This window comes from Callithrix jacchus, chromosome 7 (assembly GCF_049354715.1).
Source record: "Callithrix jacchus isolate 240 chromosome 7, calJac240_pri, whole genome shotgun sequence".
Taxonomy (NCBI): domain Eukaryota; kingdom Metazoa; phylum Chordata; class Mammalia; order Primates; family Cebidae; genus Callithrix; species Callithrix jacchus.
In genome coordinates this window covers 123,125,117-123,148,024 of record NC_133508.1, presented here as the reverse complement: position 1 = coordinate 123,148,024, position 22,908 = coordinate 123,125,117, and the positions used below count along the sequence as shown (strand labels likewise).

Below are 22,908 nucleotides of genomic sequence, written 5' to 3'. Positions count from 1 at the left end.
CATGGAGTAATTGATAACAGTACAGAAAGTGATGGAGGCAGGGAAAAAATAAATAAACTTTCAAAAATACCAATTTCAAAGAAACACAGTGATCTGAGGGAAAAACATAATGAAATAAATTCTTATAGCATACATGAATGACTGCCAAGTTCCATAAAACTGTGATGGAGGAAGTGTCAGGGGATTGGGGGATTTCCATGTACTGCTGATAGAAATGAAATATTCTTAAAATTATTCTCTTTTTAATAATATGAGAAAAAATTACAAATAGTTATTAGTCTCAATTAGAATGTTATATTTTAGGAAGCAATATAGTGTAATGTCTTCTTAATGTGACAAATGCCACTTCAAATTCAACCAGTTACACTGATTTTTTTAAGTCACCTTATTAAAGCAAATATTTTGTTGCCCATAGCAGAATTATCAGAGGTTCTTTATTGTTAGAGTATCAGTCATTTTTTCCTTTTGGTGTCAATAGCTATACTGACAGGAGATGTCCAACATGAAAATACGTCCAGTAGTCACTTATTTTCATTAAGTTTCTAGTTAGAGCAGCACAGATGAAACTGAGAGGATACACATGTTCTGAATAAGGCAATTCGGTTGGCTTCAATTTTCCTTCTTCATGTCACCTATACTAACCTCCATTTCTTCCACTGGACTGGGGACACTAGATTGTAAACAGGTAGGTTCACATTTGTTTCCCGATTAACACATTCCTGGCATATGGCAGAAATTTAGTGAATAAGTGTTGGATCGAAATATTTGCCAATATGATGACTATCAGGGACAGTAGTGTTCTATGTGTATTTGCCAAGACTACTGTGTGCTCATCTAGTTTTTGGTAGGTTAATCTAAAATTGTATATATGAGATATGAACAAGGATGTTAAAGCACTGATTTAATTGCCAAGATTATAACCCAGTAACCCATGAGGAAATTGGGACTAACACTAAGCAGTTGTTCATGCCATGTGCTAATTATTTTACATTTAACATCTAATCTAATCCTAAGGTTTTGAAACTCAGAATTGTCTCTTTTGTTCTGTATGAAAAGCATGAAGTACACACTAACTGGATTTCTTTCTTTTTATAGTTACTAATTTTCCATATTGACTAGCTGGTGTATATATATATATATATATATATATCACAGAACAATTAAAAATTTCAACAGAATGGTAGTTCTATTTCAGTTTGAATATTGAAAATTAAACAGACTGCCATATAAAAGTGTGGTGCTTTTTATTTAATAATGGTTACATAAGAAGGAGAAGGACTGAATGTGTTATTTTAGAAAGTGCATGGGTTTTGAAGTAAGATATATTTGAATTCTGATCCTGGATTTCCACTTCCTCACTTGTAAAACTTAGAGTAAAATGCCTTTTAACCACGTTCATTGTCAGGGGTAGAAAATAAGAACTGCTTTGGATGAAGCTGCCACATAGAAAGTGCTTATTAAATGGTAATGGTTGTATTTATTGTACTGCTGCTACTGCATAAAGAGAAAGATAGCAAGGCAGTTATATTTCTCCTTTTCCCCAAATTTCTCATGAAGTTACCTTAGGACACTGTGTTGGAGGGTTCCCGAATCACTCCCAGGTTCAATGATTCACTGGTAGGACTCACAGGACTCAGCATATAGTCATACCCATGACTAAGATTCATTACAGTGAAAGGATACAGAGCATCAGCAAAGGGAAAAGGCACATGGTATGAAATCCAGAGGAAACCCCATGCAGTGTCCCAGAGTCCCCTCCTGGTAAAGTCAGACAATATGAACTTAGTACCCTCGACTCAAAAATGAGTTGTAACATTTTAAATATTGTCTACCAGGAAGGCTCATTACAGACTCAGTGTCTGTGATTTTTATTGGGGGTTGATCACATAACTACCCTCTGACTATTACGTAGCTAAATTCCAAACTCCCAGAAGATAAACAAGTGCTTAGCATAAACCATATTATTTGCACAAACAGTTGAGGCACAATGAACCACTCTTGCCCATTTTGGAAATGCTGGGTACTGTCTCCAAATCCAAATTCCCCAGATGCCAGCCAAGAGCCAATCTTGTAAACAGGTCGTTGTAAAGATGGCAAACTCAAGCCTGCTCTCTTAACATTTTTTGCCCAGATGTGCAGATGAAATGTTCATAGGAGACATTATTTGAGGAATAATGTCTTTTATCTTCCAAGTAACCAGTTATTCACCAACCAAGTAAGTCTTGAAGAACTATATTAATCTTCCTCTTGAGAGCATTTCAAAGACTGAAAGATACAGTCACTCAAATTGCCTATAGGAAGTCTGAAAGTGGGTCCACTTATCTCACTCTTAAAAATCCAGAACCACCTGAAATTAGAACCATCCTCCACTCTCCCCACGCCAAGATCTAGCTTAGTATTTGTATCTGGTCACCCCATAATTAGACCAACCTATACGGTATCTGTGGCAGTAGTTAGCAGCAAGTCAGTTGCTGATGGTCTTAAGGTCTTAGTCATCAGTGTTCTCAACGATGAGAGCATTGTGTGCTTTTTTTCTCCTCTATTTATTATAGGACTCCAGTACAAGAGAAAGGTCATACAAACCACACTCAAGGTTTAACTTAAGAAGTAACATAGAAATTTTTAAATAAAATTGTTTCAGCTTTTCAGTCAGGGCATCGTTAAGCTTCAGGACTTTCAGTACAATGTTTTTATGTATTATTATATTTAAGAATCTCTTCTCAGCCAGGCATGGTGGGTGCCTCATGCCTGCAATCCCAGTACTTTGGGAGGCCGAGACAGGCAGATCACAAGGTCAGGAGTTTGAGACCATCCTGGCTAACACGGTGAAATCCTATCTCTACTAAAAATACAAAAAATTAGCCAGGCATGGTGGCACATGCCTGTAGTCCCAGATACTTGGGAGGCGGAGGCAGGAAAATTGCTGAGGCAGGAGAACTGCTTGAATTCAGGAGGTGGAGTTTGCAGCGAACCAAGATCATGCCACTGCACTCCAGCCTGAGTGACAAAGCAAGACTCCATCTTAAAAAAAAAAAAAAAAAAAAAAAAGGATCTCTTCTCTACACAAAGGAAGTGTCCCACCTGTGAAGTACAAATGAGAGATTTGGGCTATAATCTCAAAAGACCAAATCCAAAAATATAATTCTGGAAAGAATAATTTTAAAAATTATTTTAAAAATGTTTCTTTACATTGTTAAAAGAAGTTGTATTTGAGAAACATAAAAAACATGACAGAATACTTCATAAGCCGCTTTAATAAAATAGGCAATGATAACATACATATTTTTGCAAGCATAAACACTCAAATATTCAAATGACAGTTGCATGGATATAACAGTAAGCAGATTAACTATATTCTTAAATAAATAGGCCAAAAAGGGAAATGTATAAAAACTCATATCACCTATGGTTGGTAATTGTCTATACCCAGCTTTATAACTGCAGCCATCTGAAATACTGTAATAGAGAACCTAAGTCTTTTGACAAGATCAATACAAAAGCTGCAGTGAGTCACCACTACATATGCAGTTTCCCAAAGAGCTGAGATCTTGAGAAATTTTATCTTTCACAAATGCAAATGTACAAAAAGGACAGCTCTTCATTTACTGGGAAAGTTCAACGTTTTTACTTATATACACACAATGCCTACACACACTGTCAACATTGTGACAATGCACTTTCATACAGTCAAATTCGCAAAAATGTAAAGTGAATTAGAACTTTCTAAAAGTCTTTTCCTAATTTAGACTTCCAGTTTGGAATGAGATGAAGCTGAAATACATAACATAGCAAATTGGTGCTATGTGTGAAGGGGTGGAAGCACACGTGATTGCACAATTTAGAAGGAGAATTTGTACTTCTAACCTGCGTTTCACTTCTGTAATCTTTGAAACACCTGCTGCACTTGTAGTTAGAGAGTGGTTGTTGTCTACACATTTTATAAACATATGTTGTCTATTTGAAAGTCTCATTATTGCTCAACTGTTACAATTAAGTGGTTTTCTGCTTTTACAATACCAATAGTAAATAACTTTTAAACTTTTTCACCATTAAGTAGCCTCATACACTTATCATACTTTTTTGGTGAGGGAACAATTTCACAGATCTTTTTCATTGTGTTGTAAGGAATAAAGTATGAAGGAATGATACTCAGATTCCCCATAGCAAATTTGTGTTAGCCAGGTTTCTTCAGAGGGACAGAATCACAACATTACATGTAGATATATGAAAGGGGATTTATTAAGAGAATTGGCCCACATGATTATGGTGGCTGAGAAGTATCGCAATAGACCATTTACAGACTGGAAACCCTGGGATGCCAGTAACTTGCTTCAGTCCAAATACAAAGGCCTCAGGACTGTGGAAGCCAATGATGTAACTCAGTTCCAAGCTGAAAGCCACAGAGCATGGTGTAAGTCCTGGAGTCCAAAAGCTGGCACACCTAAAGTTCTAGTGTCCAAGGCGGCAGAAGGAAAGTCTGTCTCAGCTCTCAGAGAGTGACCAATTTTAATTCTGTATTGGTTCTCTCCAGGCCCTGAGATACTGGAAAGTCCCTGCTAACATTGAGGGCAGATCTTCCCCACCTAGTAGTCCACTCAGGGTTACATACTAATCTCCTCTGGAAACACCCTCATAGACATACCCAAAATAATGCTTTACCAGGTTCCTAGGTATTCCTTAGTCCAGTCAAATTGGCACCTGAAATTAAGTCAAGTCTACCCCTCCTCAATTTGGCACCCGTAGGCAAATCCTCACACCATATATAATTTCCAGATAAAGACAGTAACAAGGTAGTAGTTCCACCTAATGTGATGTAACTAACATTGCATTGTGATTTTCTCTTGTATTATCCTGCATACAACTGAAACACACTAATCCCTTCTCCGGATTTAATTGCATTACCCTGCATACAACTGAAACCACACTGGGTTTCCCTTCTCTGGGTTTCAGCTTTCAGGATTTCAACATTAGGGATTTTAATCTTTGAGGATTATGATTTTTGGAAATTTAGACTTTAGAAATTTTGATCTTTTATGATTTTGATCTTTCAGATTATGACAGTCGAGACAGTGGTACCAACTAATGAGATTACTAATTTACCTGGTGTGTTCTGCAATGTAGCAAAGCCAAAATCTCAGAACTCCTAATAACCAATAGTACTAAACTAGAAGGCATAGAATGAAGCCAAGGAAAAACCAATAACTCTCCTTGTTATTAGGCCAACACCATATAAGGTAGATATCGAAAACCAACAGGAATAAGTAATACAAGAGAAAATCACAATGCAAGAAAAAAATGAGAAATGTGGCCATCATTTCATTCTGAAAATGATGTCTTCACCTTTAAGAAAAGCTTTCTAGGTTTTTTGGAGCATATCTTAATGATGCTTTCTTATACTTGAGCTCTAAAAATGTCATATGTGTCTATCAAATGGTATTTCAAAAAACCATAGTCTAGCTGGCAGAGGATTTCAAAAGGATTTATTATTGCCTAAAGAAAGAAGGCCGTTTCTTGAGAACACCTTTTTCCCTGTATGATCTCCCGTTTTCCATCTTTATTTTTTCATAACTGTTTGTCCAGTACGGTGCTAGACAATGATATGAGCATTGAGATGAACATCACAATTAATGGAGCACAGCTACTACATTCAAAGAGCCCACACGAGTTTAGAAGATTAAACAGGTTTAGAAGATTAGACAAGTTTTTAGGATTGATGAAAACAATAAAGTAAGCTCTGAGCAGTCACAAAGTCTGCTTCCTGTAGATATGTCAGGAAATAGTTTCTAAGTGATACTGAAGATTCAGAATGCTGGAAACACCTTTTTCCCTATGAAATAATAAAAGAATTCCAATTTTTAAAAAAATATGCATGTCTCATTCTTACCTGTTCAAAAGATTTTAAATACCCTCTAAATAGCTGAATGCTTTTCATTTCTCTTATTATTAAAATTATAGAATTTCAGAGCTGAAAAGTATGAACAAAATTATCTAGTCCATCCGTTTTGTTTTTCAAATTAGGAAAGTGAAACCCAAGTTGGTTCAAAGACTTGCTTCAGAATTGAAGATCTAAGCCGGAACTCTTGTCTTTAGACTAGTTATCCTTCATACCAGGCTGTTATTTTCTTCATTTGTAGTTCGAGAGATTTGAGGGGAAGGGAATGTTGACAATGAGGAGAGGCATCAGATGGTAGATTTTCTTATTCTGACTTTGTCTTTAGATATAATCCGCAGAAGTCACAACACTTATGAAGTCTGCATGGAAGAAATACAAAACTAACTTAACAATATACATGTGAAAATAATGTCATGCATATAAGCATATATTCTCTGAACACTCCTGCAATAAGAGTCTTGGGAAGAGCTTGCAATTCAAATGTTTTGCAATACAAGTGTCATAGGAAGAGAATTCCTCATATTTCTCATCCAAGTTGATTTTCTTTGAAACTAGTAACACCCTAAGTTCGACTAAGTTGGGTAGATGATATTCACATTATCACCTTAGATTTATTACCAAGGGACTCATTCAAAAGGGCAGGCTATGTGAATAACATTGCCAGACAAATTGAGTGCAGGGAGTACAGCATAAGTTGCCTTTCTGTTTTTGAGTTTACCGTAAGTGTGAGAGTAAAAGCATCTGTTGAGGAGACATTCCAGGCATATTCTCTTGATCATTGCCAGACCTTCCTAGGGCAAAACTTTGTTCTGAACTTTTATTTTATTACTACATTTTTGATCCAAGAGTCAAATAGTTGTTAGGGAAATGTTAGAAGCTGAAATCCCTCTTTGGATACCAAGCAGACCATTCAGTTTTATAAAACCTTATGTATTCAAATGTCTGAAGTGGAGGAACTGTGACTCCAGAATAGGCTATCGTTCTAATCAGGAACCTCCAAAATCATGAAACGCTTGTCTTATATTCTAAATTTAATTGATAAAACAAAACATTATATATTATTTAGTATACCTGGAATGTATTATGCTCTCAATATGTTTCTTGACTAAATAAATGACCATATATTTTATGGCACTTTTGTAAAGTGTTAATGAATGCAGGGTTTATATAAAAATTGCCTTTTCTTCCATTCATCCCCAGTGTTTGTAGGTGGTTTATCTTCAACTTTTGGGAACCTTAATAAGACAAATTAGGCACACTCGTAGGTTCAAAGACTAACTCAGTAAGGTAAGCACAGGCGTGTAGTTATTATTTTTATTTACTTATACTACTGCTTCATGGCAGAAAAGAAATTAAGAGACATATCCTATGTTCAGTCACAGATATGATTCAGTATAATCTCTGTACTACATCATTTCCTCATCTGGTTTATTTGAACTCCTTAGACACTAGATACTGGTATAGTAAAATTCTCCAGGTACATTATATAAGCAAACTGCACATAATGAAATAGAAATAGACCTAAAGAAATTTTTTGGTAACTATTCCACAAAAAAAAATTATAATAAGCTATAACTTTTGCTGCCAAAGTGTCTTCAGTCTTTGGTGAGCTCTAAACGTTTTTTTCTCCAGCCAATCATCAGGAAAGGATTTATTACTTAGTATGAAGGAAAAGGAGGGATGAGTATTTCACTCCAGAGACTGTCTCAGAGTATCTCTATTAGGTTGGATTTGGGATACATACCAAATGCTATTTTCTTAACACTTTGGACCTGGGAGCCAATTCTCAGAAACCACATATATGTAATGAACAATTTTCTTCCTTAAAGGAAGGGAGGATCAAACATTCTATGTTTTCTAAGGATAGAACAGTTCTTACTCAGACATTGAAACTACGGTGTACATTAGGAGCCACACTGCTAGGTTTGATAGTTGTTGTGTCCATCAAGCATAAGTGAACACTTAATAAAAGTATAAGTTCTGTTTTTTCCCAGAGCCACAGATTTTGATAAATAGGAGATTCTATCTTAGTTGTTTCCAATATTCTCAACAATGAGGACCATTTATAACAGTTATGGTTGTATGTGTCTAGTCTACTCTGAGTGGCTGTGTATAACCTTGCTGACACCTTTCATTATTCCCATGGCCCTCAATGGATTGAGGCCCACAGTTAGGGAAAAACTGTGAACACACATTGGATTTTCTAGAAGCAAACTGCTGAGATGGCATTTCATTACACGGTATTTACCAGGAAGCAACAGTTGTGGAAAGGATGTAGGGGAAGAAGAAGGATTGGGTAGAGGAAGAACTCAATGTGTGGCACAGTCCCTACTAAGTTTCAACCACCCCTACAAGAAGCTCTGAATCCTTTATGACCCATCTGAGTAGTCCCAGGCTAGGCTTAAATAACCTGTCTTTTGTAGCCTACTCCAACCAATCACTGTATAAGGTGCACACTGGGAAAGGTGTATGTACCTTTGGTCAAGAAGGCTCTCTGGAGCTAAGGCAACCTATGCAGCTGCTGACAGCTTGGGCCACACAAGTTCTTCCTTGAAGGAATACCTTGGTGGCACATCTTGGTGTTCACCACAGTCTACCCCTTGTGCTACTTGGATCTACTTCATATCTTTTTAGGGAGATGCTCTTCTAGGATACTAGTGGATTCTCTTCCTGAGGGAAATGTAGAAGAGGAATTAGTGGTGCAAATTACAGCCCCTAGCACTGCAGCTGATTTTAAGACTTCAGTGATATTCATCTTCTCCCCCTTCTGATGGGGAGAGAAACAGGAATGAATTAACTGTGCCAAGAGGGTGACTTATTTTTGCCTCCTGGTACATGGACATAGGGGAATTGAAGTGCTCAAGAGACTGCCATAGCTTATAGTTCAGTGAGACTCTCACTGTGTCACTTGGTAAAAATGTGTCTTCTCTGAGGATGAGGGCCTCTGTTTTGCAGAGCTCACATTTTGTGGAAGTGGAAAGCACTGGGACATTGAGAGTGATAGTAAATGAAATTAATTCAGCTTCCACATCTTGGTTTCAGATCCATCAGTATTTCCTGTTGGAGACCCAATACCATATAAATGTCTTTGAGTCCATGTATATACTTCATTCTACAGGATAGTGCCTTAGCCTCTTAAAGCATCATCTCCTAGCTGGCGTTTTAGCCTGTACCTTTAGCACACCATTCCAATGCTCTCTCAAGTTGGAAATTTCTTGGTGTGATATAATATGACAATGAGATCTCATGGTCATAGGCCTACTTCCATGCCATGTTTGCTGTATAATGAGTCCCCACAACCGGGTGCAGGGGCTCACGCCTGTAATCCAGCACTTTGGGAGGCCAAGGAGGGCGGATCACCTGAAGTCAGGAGTTTGAGACCAGCCTGGCCAACGTGGTGAAGCCTCTTCTCTACTAAAAATACAAAAAATCAGTCAGGTATGGTGGCGCGGGTGCCTGTAATCCCAGCTACTCAGGAGGCTGAGGCAGGAGAATTGCTTTAGCCTTGGGGATAGAATTTGCAGTGAGCCAAATCACACCACTGCACCTCAGCCTGTGCAACAGAGCGAGACTCTGTCTAAAATAAAAATAAAAATGAGTCCCCTGCTCTGACATAGTATTTTGGGGATACCATATGATAAATTAGATACTTTGTAAGCCATTAAATACTGGTGCTAACTGAGGGCTCAGTGTGGGAAAGGCAACACATTTTCAAAGCATGTATCATTTCTGCTACAATAAATCTTTGGCCTTTCCAGAATGAAGTTGTCTCCAACTAGCTGGTTGGGCTTCTCAAAGAATGGCACCATATTGTGGGCTTAATGTTGTTCTCTGTTGTTGGCAGTTCAGATATTCAGTGGAAGCAGTATTTATATTAGCCTTGTGAAATGGGAACCTATGATGTCATACCTTTCATGTCTTCTACCATGTCCATTCCATTCATATACCCATCATCTAGCACTGAGCTGCCTGATGATCAAGGCTTGCTGATGTCAACTTTCTGAGTCATTATGTCTACTTCTAGATATTCTTTCATGTTTGACATGTGGTACAAAGATCACACTTTGTGCCCACTCCAGTATGCCCTCCCATATTCCTGTTTCTCACATATTCTTGTCCCCAGTCTTAAAATATTCTTCCTTTTAGGTGCCTAACCAACCAGCCAGGTCACTCACAAATTTCCATTAGTCTGTACATATTCTAACTTCAAGCAACCTCTCTTTTTCACAAAGTGAATGATCTGGTACACCACCTGAGATTTGCCCATTAGGAAGATGTTCCCTGTTGCTGCCTTTTAAGGCACTTCTGGGTGAAGCTGTAGTGCAGCTGCCATCCATCTTCAGTTTGCACCTATGTACCAAGCCTACCATCCATAAACCAAGTTTAGGCTTTCTCCTTCTATGACAGCTGGTCATAAGGGATTCCCCAGAGAGCTAAGGTGTTAGCTAAAGAAGAGGTACTGGCTGGGGCTGGGAATGTGAACTGGTTGTTTATGCAGTCTGCTTGTGCCTTCGTCTTGCTCATATTCCATGCCAGATTGCACTGGAACTGCTTAGCCTTATGACTTGATGAATCTGATGGAACTCAGCTTATAGGAGATTCAGATGTTTAGTCATTTGGTGTCCCATGATTAGGAGCCCAGACTCTACCAAAGGCTACCAGCACACTGGAATTTATTTTTCAAAACGTGTTTAAATCTCTGCTGCAGGTAGCATGGCCTTGATACAAAATCTCAGGAGCCTGCACGGTGATCTTCCCATCAAGGCTTGCCATAGGCTTTGCATAATTTATGTTTCCACCATTGGTGCCCGTAATACCATAGGGTCTGCCAGGTCTTGTGGCCCAAAGTACAGGACTGCTTGCCTCACAGCTTGGACCGACTGTAGGAGCTTGTGCAGTCTCCTGGGGTCCTTGTCAGAGTCTTAATTCCTATATCGTAGAAAGTGCTCCCAAATCAATAAACTTTTCCATATCTAATTTTATGTTACTTATGTTATATTATGGTTCTCTTGATCAAGTACCTGTGCAATCAGATCCTACACATATGCCCTCTTCTCCTTCCAGTACATACTGACGAGATCTTTTATTCCCTTGGTGTATAGTCTCTTCTGCCTACATCAGGTCCAGCAAGTTCCCAAGTGAGTTATGCTGTGATTTAATCATAGTTACAGCATAATGGCTAGAAGAGGAGGTGTTGCAAATTCTAATTGGGTTACATTTTCTTCCAGGGGAGAGGTTATTTTAGGGGAGAATGCTAGATTATAATAAAAAGTAGGCCACTTTGGTAAGCTGTTAGAGTTCAGAGACTAGCAGTTCAAAATCTTCAGGGACCTCTGCCCAGATATTGTTTTCACAAGTATCAGAGTCTCATTTTATTTTTCCAACAAGATCCTGACTTTGGCCTAACAGACTTGTCTTGGTTAGGAGTTGAACCTTCTCTGGAATTTGATCACTCTATTAAATCCTGGGCCTTTATTCAATCTTCTCTTCCATCCTCCAGAAGGAGAGTAGTCAGACATTGGGCCCAAATGGCCAGACTTTTATACCCCTGCCCTAATCAGGCTTTGGATATAGGCCTCTCTGGTAAGGCCTAAATCTTGAAGGAGCTGATTGCAGGATTAATAAGATACTTCATTAAAAGGGAACGTGGGTGGCTCACCTCTGTTTCCACTACTACGGCTCTATCTAAGTTGGAAACTCATTCATTCAACATATATTAATTACCTTCTGTATCCCAGGCAATATGGTAGGCATCAGAAATACAGTATCAGACAAGACATCATCCCTGCTTTACAGAGCATATAGACCAGTGCACTTAAAGTCACTTCCTAAATGGCACAGCATGAAGCACAGTGAGCTAAAGTAAGTTGCTGCAAGTCATGCTGTCAAATAAATAAATTCTTAGCTTACAGATTTCATTTGAAAATGGGAGTGAAGTGATCTAGAGGTTAGCTGTTTGGAAAGAATGATGTATTTACAAATAAACAGAAAGGATTCATTCATACTTGTCAAGTGATAGAGTTACCCTCCAATGAAAAGATCTGAAGAAACACTATGGAAAAAAATAGACAGTATTCTCCTACTGACGGTTCACTTTGTTCCTATGTATAGTCAACTTTATGTTTTGTTTTTCCCAACCAACTCGCTAAATGTTATTATTCTTTTTTTTCTTTTTTTTAATGTTATTATTATTAGCCTTTTCCTCTTTTTGATCTATATACTTTTCTGATGACTAAGGACTTAAATAAAAAATGTTTGAAAACATTTTAGTTTCAAACAGGAAATATTCTAATTTAAATCAGTCTTTAGTTAATAAGATAGAGTTACTTCAAAAAATAGGAGAGAGTATTAAAGTTTTTATAGATCATTTTGCAAAATGTGCTATTTTGCCAAGAGAAAAATGTTTTCAATTATTATATGGTGGTCTGGCTCTTGAAACAGCATATTCTGACTAAAACCTTGGTGTTTTTTTCTTATTGTGTGTGAGATATGGAATCAGTGTTTTGAAATTTTTTTAATGTAAATTTTTGGTATATATTGATGATAATTCTGACTATGGCTCAATTACTGTTTTATGTTTCCTTTAAATATCTAGCAGAATTGACCTGGGGTTTGCGGGCCATATGGTCTCTATTGAAATTACTCAGTTCTGCCTGCGTAATGTGGAAATAAGCATAGATAATAAGTAAACAAATAGGCATGGCAGTGTTCCAGTGAAACTATTTACAAAACAGGCAGCCAGTTCTCAGGGCCATAGATTGCTCCCTCCTGGTTTATCTGCTATTCTATAGTAGTTTATCTTCTGGCGTTTTTGGCTGTCTACTTCATATTTTAGTTATTAGTGATATTGAAATTGACTACTATAGTATCTTATTCATGATAGATACTCAATAACTAATGAAATGTTATGTGTTTCATCTGTAGGAAAATGTATGTTATTCCAACAACACTAATTTAGAGTGTTCCTGAAGAAGTGTATAACTCAAAAATACATATAAAGAACTAAAGAAAACTATTTGGAGGAGTCAAAGTCTTAATAAAATATCAAATCAATCAAATCAGGAACTGGTGTTTTGAAAAGATCAGCCAAACAGACCACTAGCCAGACTAAAAAAAGAAAAGAGAGAAGAATCGAATGGATGCAATAAAAAACGATAAATCACCACCGATTCCACAGAAATACAAACTACCATCAGAGATTACTACAAACAGCTCTATGCACACAAACCAGTAAATCTAGAAGAAATAGATAAATTCCTGGACACTTATATCCTCCCAAGACTAAACCAGGAAGAAGTTGAATCCCTGAATAGACCAATAACAAGGTCTGAAGTTGAGGCAGCAATTAATAGCCTAACAACCAAAAACAGTCCAGGTCCAGACAGGTTCACAGCCAAATTCTACCAGATGTACAAAGAGGAGCTGGTACCATTCCTTCTGAAACTATTCCAAACAATACGAAAAGAGGGAATCTCCCTAATTCATTTTATAAGACCAACATCATCCTGATACCAAAACCTGACTAAATACCAAACCACAACTGAAAAAGAACTTACTTAAGAAAAATAAAATTAAGAAGAATATATAGAAAGGAACAAAACCAGAAGTCATCCAGGTCTCTATTTTAAGGAGCTATAGTAGTAAATATAAATAAATTATGACCATTTCCACATGCACATAATTTGCCTTTGACCACTTTACATTTGAAAATAGAATCTTGCTCTGATTCTCACTTGCATATATGGTAAGAAGGAAAAGAAGGTTATATGACACCTTTGCACAATACATGCCTTCCCTGCTCAGAGCCTTCCCAGTGTAGGGAAGCTATCTAGAAGCAGAGAACTGGCTAGGAAATAGTCTTTGGGAGGAGATTAATCCACTATCATCTCTCTGTTTCAGTATGTTGGTTCCCAAACAATCATGATAAATTAGGCCATCATAATAGCTTGCTTAAAAAATTTATTCTGTGCAACAGAGCAAAAATGCAGGTTTTTAATATAATTTAATGTAATTTATTAATATCTGTCAATATTTCCAGATAGACTCTCTAAGAGGACAGCGTTAATCTAGTTTGATAGATATTTCAAGATAGACTCTCTTAAGAGGACAACTGTCTGCTGGCTTACTTCATCACCTTTCCTCTAACAGTGGCTTTTCTCCTGAGCTTGCTGTTTCTTTTATTTATTTATTTATTTTAATTTTTTAAATTTTTTATTGCATTTTAGGTTTTGGGGTACATGTGCAGAACATGCAAGACAGTTGCATAGGTACACACATGGCAGTGTGTTTTGCTTCCTTTCTCCCCTTCACCCACATTTGGCATTTCTCCCCAGGCTATCCCTTCCCAGCTCCCCCTCCCGCTGGCCCTCCCCTTTTCCCCCCAATAGACCCCAGTGTTTAGTACTCCCCTCCCTGTGTCCATGTGTTCTCATTTTTCATCACCCGCCTATGAGTGAGAATATGCGGTATTTCATTTTCTGTTCTTGTGTCAGTTTGCTGAGAATTATGTTCTCCAGATTCATCCATGTCCCTACAAATGACACAAACTCATCATTTCTGATTGCTGCATAATATTCCATGGTGTATATGTGCCACATTTTCCCAATCCAGTCTATCATCAATGGGCATTTGGGTTGATTCCAGGTCTTTGCTATTGTAAACAGTGCTGCAATGAACATTCGTGTGCATGTGTCCTTATAGTAGAACGATTTATAGTCTTTTGGATATATACCCAGTAATGGGATTGCTGGGTCAAATGGAATTTCTATTTCTAAGGCCTTGAGGAATCGCCACACTGTCTTCCACAATGGTTGAACTAATTTATACTCCCACCAACAGTGTAAAAGTGTTCCTTTTTCTCCACATCCTCTCCAGCATCTATTGTCTCCAGATTTTTTAATGATCGCCATTCTAACTGGAGTGAGGTGGTATCTCAATGTGGTTTTGATTTGCATCTCTCTGATGACCAGTGACGATGAGCATTTTTTCATATGATTGTTGGCCTCATATATGTCTTCTTTCATAAAGTGTCTGTTCATATTCTTTGCCCAATTTTGGATGGGCTGTTTCTTTTAATGATGATACTGTTGTCCTCATACCAGTCATTACCTTTAATCCAGACTATTATTATAATGGTAATTATTATAATATCTGTTTGGCCTATTTTCTATTTTTTTCCCATCTCTGCACATTAAACACAGTGATGTTAAATTACCACCTATTCAAGTTCAGGATATGATTACATTCCTCCTTTACTGAAAACCAATAATGATTCTTCTACACACACACATTCTTCTGCAAATACCACAAACACAAATTTCTCATTTGGTATTCAAAGCCCTCAATAGTATATAACCAATAAATCTGTCCCAGCCTATTCCCCTGCACATATTCTGTATCCCAGACAATCTGGATTAACTTTATATTTGCAAATGTTTGATCATTTGCTACTTTACATCTTTGGATCGAAACATGCCCCCTACTTGGAAGACACTTTCATCATGTCAGTGTATGACCATACCTGAGATACTGCCTTCTCTATAAAGTCCTTTCTTATGTTTTCAACCAGCTATAATCTCCTCTGCTTTTTTGTTAGATATTATTTTACTTTTTCTTCTATTAACCTATATAGAAAATGTCCATTTACTTTAATCCAATTTACTGGATTTTAAATTGCTTAGTATATTTCACTCATCTTTATATTCTCTCCAGCTCTTAGCACAGGATCTGTTACATGAACAAATAAATATGCTAAATTTATTTTCTTCAGCTCATTTTGCATTTATTGAAGAAATTGATTTGCAAGTATACTAAACTGGAAATTGATCAGTGTATTTTCTGTAAGATTAACTTTTGAATCAACCAATGGAGCTGATTTCAAAGTTTTTCAATTTTATGTGAATATGTGAATTCACTCTATTTTTAGGATAACACTAACTGCCATAACAAATAAACCTAAATTTTTTGTTGGTTTGACACAACGGAAAGTTATTTTTGCCCATGCTAATTGTGTGGTGAAGGTGTTCCTTAGTAGCTCTCCCCTACAAGATGGTTAAGAAAACCAGGTGCTCTCTCTTGGTTTTTGTTGTTGTTTTTATTTTTTAAGAGACAGTCTCACTGTGTCACCCAGGTTGGAGTGCAGTGATGCAATCATAACTCCACTGCCGCCTCCAAATCCTGGGCTTAAGCCTCCTGCCCCAGCCCTCTGAGTAGCTGGGACTACAGACACAGGCCACCACACCCAGCTAGTTTTTTATTTTTCTTTTTTTGTAAAGAGAGGGTCTCACTTTGTTGCCCAGGCTGGTCTTGAACTCCTGGCTTCAAGCAGCCTTCGTGCCTTGACCTCCCAAAGTTCTGGGATTACAGACAGGCATGAGGCACCGTGCTTGCCCAGGCTCCCTCTTTCTTGTGGCTCCATCTGCCTCTTAGGGTCGTTAGCACTTGGGGTAAATGTGAAGAAAACCGCATGCTTCTCCTGCTAATAATTGCTATGTCATACCAGTTTAAAAAGGTACATTGCATCAGTCAGTTTAGGCTAAATTAGACTGCAGAAAGAAACAGCCTCAATATATTAGTGGTTTACAATAATAAAGGTTTATTTCTTACTTGCACTCTCTACACTGAGGGTTGGCTGTGACTCTGTTACATGTCATCTGCATTCTGAGACTCAGGCTTAAGGAGCAGTGCCTGTGTGGGACATGTTTAGTTTCATGGCAGAAGGAAAAAAGAAACCAGCTTAAAAAAAAAAAAAAAGTGCCACATGCCACTTTCACTTTCTATTTATTTGTATTTACATAGAGAAGAATGGAATTAATAGGATGTAGGGGTATATTCCTCCCATGGTGAGGGGCACTTCAAATTATGTGGCCAAGTCTGATATCAGTAGCATAGGGGTGTATAATCCGTCAACAGAAAGGAGCAGTGAATGTTTCAAATGGTAAAACAATCTACCATACCATTTTTTCTTTTCACATTTTAACATTTAAAAATTAAGATATTTCTCACAATCAGTGGTAAATTAAAATTGGGATATCTTACAATGATATCTTAGATTTAATGAAATTTGGCCGACTTCAGCTTTAAATGTCTTTGTCTAATTCACCTATTGTTTCCGTGTGTGGACAGTTTCAAAGAGTAATAAAGACGTAAAGAGCAAATAGATTTAAAGCCTATATGTTCAGATTCCATCTGTGTCAGCATGCTTATTTTCATGCTGTAAAAACATTAGAAAAATTGAGTGGAGAAATTTGCAAAGGGAGAAAAACAGAAAAATCATCAATAAAATAGAATAGAAAGCTTAGAAATAAGCCATGTATAAGAATGGCACCATAAACCAATGGGTGGGTAAGAAATATTGTTTAATATGTTGTATTTGGAAAACTGGGTCTCTGTATGCAAAAAATAAAGCTAGATCCCTGTCTTATACCATGTGAAAATTGGACTTCAGATGAATTAAAAATTTAAATAGAAAAGTTAACACCTATAGAAAAGAATGCCCTATATTTAATGACATAGAAATAAGTAAAGCCTTCTTAAACAAGATCCAGAAAATACAAATTATAAGGCTACATAAAAATTAAGGACTTCTTGTAAATGAAGCGTATCAAAAATAATCTTACAGGTGATTGGTCACAAGAAGGAATTCAGAACATCTAAAACCAATAAGGTTTGGGCACAGTGGCTCACACTTGTAAACCCAGCACTTTGGAAGGCCAAGACAGGTGGATTACCTGAGGTCAGGAGTTTGAGGCCAGCTTGGCCAACATGGTGACATGTTGTCTCTACTAAAAACTACCAAAAAATTAGCTGGACATGTGGCACATGCCTGTAGTCCCAGCCACTCTGGAGGCTGAGACAGGAAGATAAAGCTGAACCTAGGAGGTCAAGGTTGCAGTAAGCTGAGCTCACATCATTGCACTCCATTCTGGGCAACAGAGCAAGACTCCAACTCAAAAATAAATTAGTAAAATAAAACCAATAAGAAGGTTATACTTTAAATATGTAAGAATTCCTAAAAATCACCAAGAAAATATAAGAAATCTTAATGGAAAAACTTGAGCAAAGAACATGGATAAGAATTACACAGAAAAAGTCCAGAATGTGAGCACATATATGAAGAGAAGTTCAGACTCACTAGTTATCAGAGAAAGTCAAAATAAAAAAATGAGCCACCACTCTATACACAGACATCAGCCCTTCTCCTAAAGTTGTATATATAATTCCCATGTGCCTTATGTCACTAAGAAATTAGATTATTATTGTATGTGTTTTAAAATTTTACACCAAACACATAATGATATCCTTCTGAAAAGGATTTATGCTGTTTTCTCACTCAACATTATATTCCTAAAATGTTTATCCGTGTTGATATGTACAGATCTGGTCTATTAATTTTAGCTGGTGTTGAGGTTTTTGAGGTTTTTTTATTTGTTTCTCAGTATTGGTCATTCAACAGTTTTCTTTATTGTATGAATACATTTCAGTTTATCTGTGTCCGTGCTGATAATGCTAATGATTCTACCTTTGTACTTAAACAGTACAGCAGTGACCATCTTTCTCTATGTCTCCTAGTACATACATGCGAAAGTAGAATTCCATGTCAACAACTAGAAGTGCTAAGTTGTAGATTAGGTGCATCTTCAATTTACTATATGTAATAAATTTACTATATGTTCTCCAAAGTGATCGTACCAATTTAAACTATTTCCTGCTATGTATGTATGAATTATTCTTTCCCTACATTCTAGCCAACACTGTGGTATTATCAGATTTGACATATGTTTTTGGTTAGACTTTTTAAGGTACTGAAGTAGTTTGGAGACAGGGTCTTGCTCTGTTGCCAGGCTTACTGCAGCCTCAACCTCCTGAGTCCAAGCAATCCTCCTCCCTCAGCTTCATGAGTAGCTAGGACTAGAGGAACGTGTCACCACCCCCAGCTAATTTTATTATTATTATGAATAAATTATTTGTAGAGATGTCTCCCTGTGTTGCCTAGGCTGTAAGGAAACCACTTTTAATCTATGTTTTATTGAAGATATCCCATGGGCATGGCTGGAAGCCTGTGAACTATTACTTTTTAGTGAGAACCTATATCTTCCAATTCTGCCCTTTTGACTGACTGCACCTTATAATACTTACATGAAGTAAAAAACTCAGATGCCCTATTGAGACCAGGCAGATAGTATAAGTATAATGGGCCATATACAAGAGACAATAGGGTAGCAAAGTAAAGAGTGCATCTGGATATAAACAGTACAAGAGTTACTTAGTTCTGTCCAGTATTTGCTTTTGAGAATGTTTGTCTACATTTGCTAGGTCATTTGAAGCTAATAATTTTATAAATCTTTATATGTATTTATATATGAAATATGCACATTTTTAAATGTTTTTGCCTAGTTTAGTTTAGTAAATGCTATATATAGGCTAAGCAGAATACATTTGTAGATTGATTGTTCTAGTGCACATGGGATAAGCTAAATGAGCCTACTCCATTCATTCCCCTAGATCATATGTCTTAGAAGAAGGATTTTTCACTTTGGGAGGCCAAGGCGTGTGGATCACTTGAAGTCAGGAGTTCGAAACCAGCCTAGCCAACATGGTGAAACCCCATCTCTGCTAAAAACAAAAAGATTAGCCAGGCATGGTGGCAAATGCCTGTAGTCCCAGCTCCTCAGGAGGCTGAGGCAGGAGAATTGCATGAACCCAGGAGGCAGAAGTTGCAGTGAGCCAAGATCATGCCACTGCCCTACAGCCTGGGCAACAAAGCAAGATTTTGTCTAAAAAAAAAAAAAAGGAAAAATAAAAATGATTTTTTTCCCATAGATTGACTAGTCTGAGTTCAATTTCTGTTGTTTTGTTTACTCTCTCACAACAGATAGCTCTATTTCATTTTTCCTGCTCAGATTTGGTTGACCATATTAATTAAGGTTTTCCAGAGAAACAGAACCAACAAGATATAGATATAGATAGATAAGGAAATAGCTCACATGATTGTGGAGGCTGAAAGAAAAAAAACCCACAATCTTCCTTCTACAAACAGGAGATCCTAGAAATCCAGTATAGTTCCAGCCCTAGTTCAAAGGCCTGAGAACCAGAAAAATTGACAATGTAAGTTCTATCAGAGTCCACAAGCCCGAGACTTGGAGCACTGATTATTTAAATTCTGTTTCAAGTCCAAAGGCCTGTGAACTAGGGACCAATGGTGTCCTCGAACAAAGGCAGGAGAAAACTGATGTCCTACTGTAAGCAGTCAGACAGAGAGGAAATTTCCTTTTCTTTTCTTTTCTTTTCTTTTCCTTTTTGTTTTATTCACATCCTCAACAGATTGACCAGTGCCCACCACATTGGGGAAAGCAATCTGCTTTAGTCTGTGTACCTATTTAAATGCTAATCTCCCCTAGAAACAACACACACTCAGAAATAATATTTAACCAAATATCTGAGCACTCTGGGACCCAGTAACCTTGACACATAAAATTAACCATGACAGACCTCCCCATTGTCAAGTTGACACCCAAATGCATCTCTTTAAATCACACGTAACTTTCAATTAAAGACTAACAAGGCCATAATTTTGCCTAACATATCATTATCCTGCATGTAACCAAAACTCACTAACCTCTTTTTTATTTATTTATTTATTTATTTATTTTTTTTTTTTTGAGATGGAGTTTCACCCTTGTTACCCAGGTTGGAGTGCAATGGCGCGATCTCGGCTCACTGCAACCTCCGTCTCCTGGGTTCAGGCAATTCTCCTGCCTCAGCCTCCCAAGTAGCTGGGATTACAGGCATGCGCCACCATGCCCAGCTAATTTTTTGTATTTTTAGTAGAGACGGGGTTTCACGATGTTGACCAAGATGGTTTTGATCTCTTAACCTCGTGATCCACCCGCCTCGGCCTCCCAAAGTGCTGGGATTACAGGCTTGAGCCACCGCGCCCGGCCTCACTAACCTCTTTTTCCAGAAGAGGATGTAAAGTCCTTGAGTGATATTTACTCTTCTCCTTTATATCTTGTAACTTAAATATTATGATGTAAATTAAATATTATGATGTTATAAGGTCAATACATCTTATGTTATATGATAAAGAAATGAGAGGCCAGGAGCAGTGGCTTATACCTGTAATCCCAACACTTTGGGAGGCCAAGGTGAACAGATCACTTGAGGTCAAGAGTTTGAGATCAGCCTGTCCAAAATGATGAAATCCCATCTCTACTGAGAATACAAAAATTAGGTAGGCGTGATGGCACACGCCTGTAATCCCAGCCATTCGGGAGGCTGAGGCAGGAGAATCAAGTGAAGCCAGGAGGCAGAGGTTGCTATGAGCCAGGATCGTGCCACTGAACTCTAGCCTGGACGACAGAGTAAGACTGTCTCAAACAAACAAACAAAAAGAAATGAGAAGAAAAGAACCAAAGATATTTGCTGTACACACACACGCGCATATTCATGACAAAATAACGAGGAAATACTCATGACAGTTATAGTCGTCATTTCTGTAACTGGTCACATGGTCATAGCTGGTATTTAAAACTACCTTCTTCACTACCCATTCTTTATTCCATTTGCCATCAGCAGCACTTCAGCTAGTTGGGATCTGTACCTGGTGGGGTATTATGAACTGAATGTTTTTATCCTCTGAAAATTCATATGTTGAAATTCTAATTCTGACATGAAGTCATAGACTGCATAGCTATACAAGGAGGAATTTTACTCCAAGATAAAATTTAGGCTAAGTTAGAAGGAAACATAGTGATACAGGTGACTTAAGACCAGGTACTACAATAGCAATGCAATATGTGTATGTTTTCTGTTTTTGTTTTGTTTTGCTTTGTTTTGTTTCTTATAGGGACCTGTTGGCTTACCTGGAGAAGTTGGGATGACTGGAAGCATTGGTGAAAAGGTAAATTTTTTTGTTTGTTTGTTTTATAGGAAGAATTCTAGGCTAAATTCAAAGGACAGACTTTCATATATTTTATGTTCATTAGAAATCACTTAAACTTTAGCACATTACTTATACTGAATCTCTTAAATATATTGAAATATAGCTAATAGCATGTATGTTCCTAATTTTTAAAGGGCAGAATACCCTTTTGATTATAAAGATGTGATCTGAAGAGAAAAGATGAAACAATCTAGATTTCTAAGTAGAAAATATCTAAATCAACTTCATGAGAGCAAGCCTCCTATGAGAGGCTTGAGAGAAAGCAGTTTTGAAAGAGAAGCATAAGTTACCATTTACCTTTCTCTCTCCCCATCTTGTGTTTGCTCCTATTCCCATTCTTACTATTTTCTTGGACTAAAATATCCTCTCTCTTCTTCCCTCTGTTTTTTCAAAATCAAACTGTTGGACTCAGCTGAATTTCCATCTCCTCTATGAAGTCCACAGACTCCTCTCATTCTTCCTAATTGTTTCACTTTTGGACTTAGAATAAGTATCACATAGTCTAAAATTTACTTCCCCTCTGGTTGTTTTATCTCTGTTAATATCATGTCTGCAGTTACTGAGGGTAGAATTTAAGTTTTTCAAATATCTCTTCCAACTTTCATGTACTACATTCTTAATTACTTAAGTACTACATACTTAGTATATACTTATTGATTTTTTACTAACAATGTAACAAAATATGAGTGCAGTTAAAAACGTTTAGCTTTATAAATGTTTTCACTCAGTTATTTCTGTGCTGAGTTAAATCTTCTAAAATTTTGATACTCTTGAAAATTTTAATGTGAATCAGTTTAGTCTTTTTAAGCTGCTATGACAGATTTATCATGATCTTCCAGAATTATTTCTTATGGTACTTAATTATGGTAGGCAGACTATAAAATAAAAATTTTTAATGGTTATACAGATTTGTTAAATTTTAAAATGCTTTGATACTTTTACTATTCTCATATTTTGTATCTCATCATTTAGTAAGCATTTCTACTTACAAAACTTTAACATATGACATGTGCTTACTTTTAAGTCTTATTTATCCACAATTTCTGTTTTCTTCATTTTAACATGGGCTTTA

General features: G+C 37.1%; 1 protein-coding gene across 8 annotated transcripts in view; it reads left to right on the top strand.

Annotated features, from left to right (window-relative positions):
* COL24A1 (collagen type XXIV alpha 1 chain) overlaps positions 1–22,908 on the top strand; it is a 387,629-nt gene that overhangs the window by 200,278 nt on the left and 164,443 nt on the right. For all 8 annotated transcript variants that reach the window (XM_035252039.3, XM_078332354.1, XM_035252040.3 and 5 more), the window contains one exon: positions 21,741–21,794. In XM_035252039.3, the coding sequence (XP_035107930.3) occupies positions 21,741–21,794 (54 nt within the window). The remainder of the gene's footprint in view (positions 1–21,740; positions 21,795–22,908) is intronic.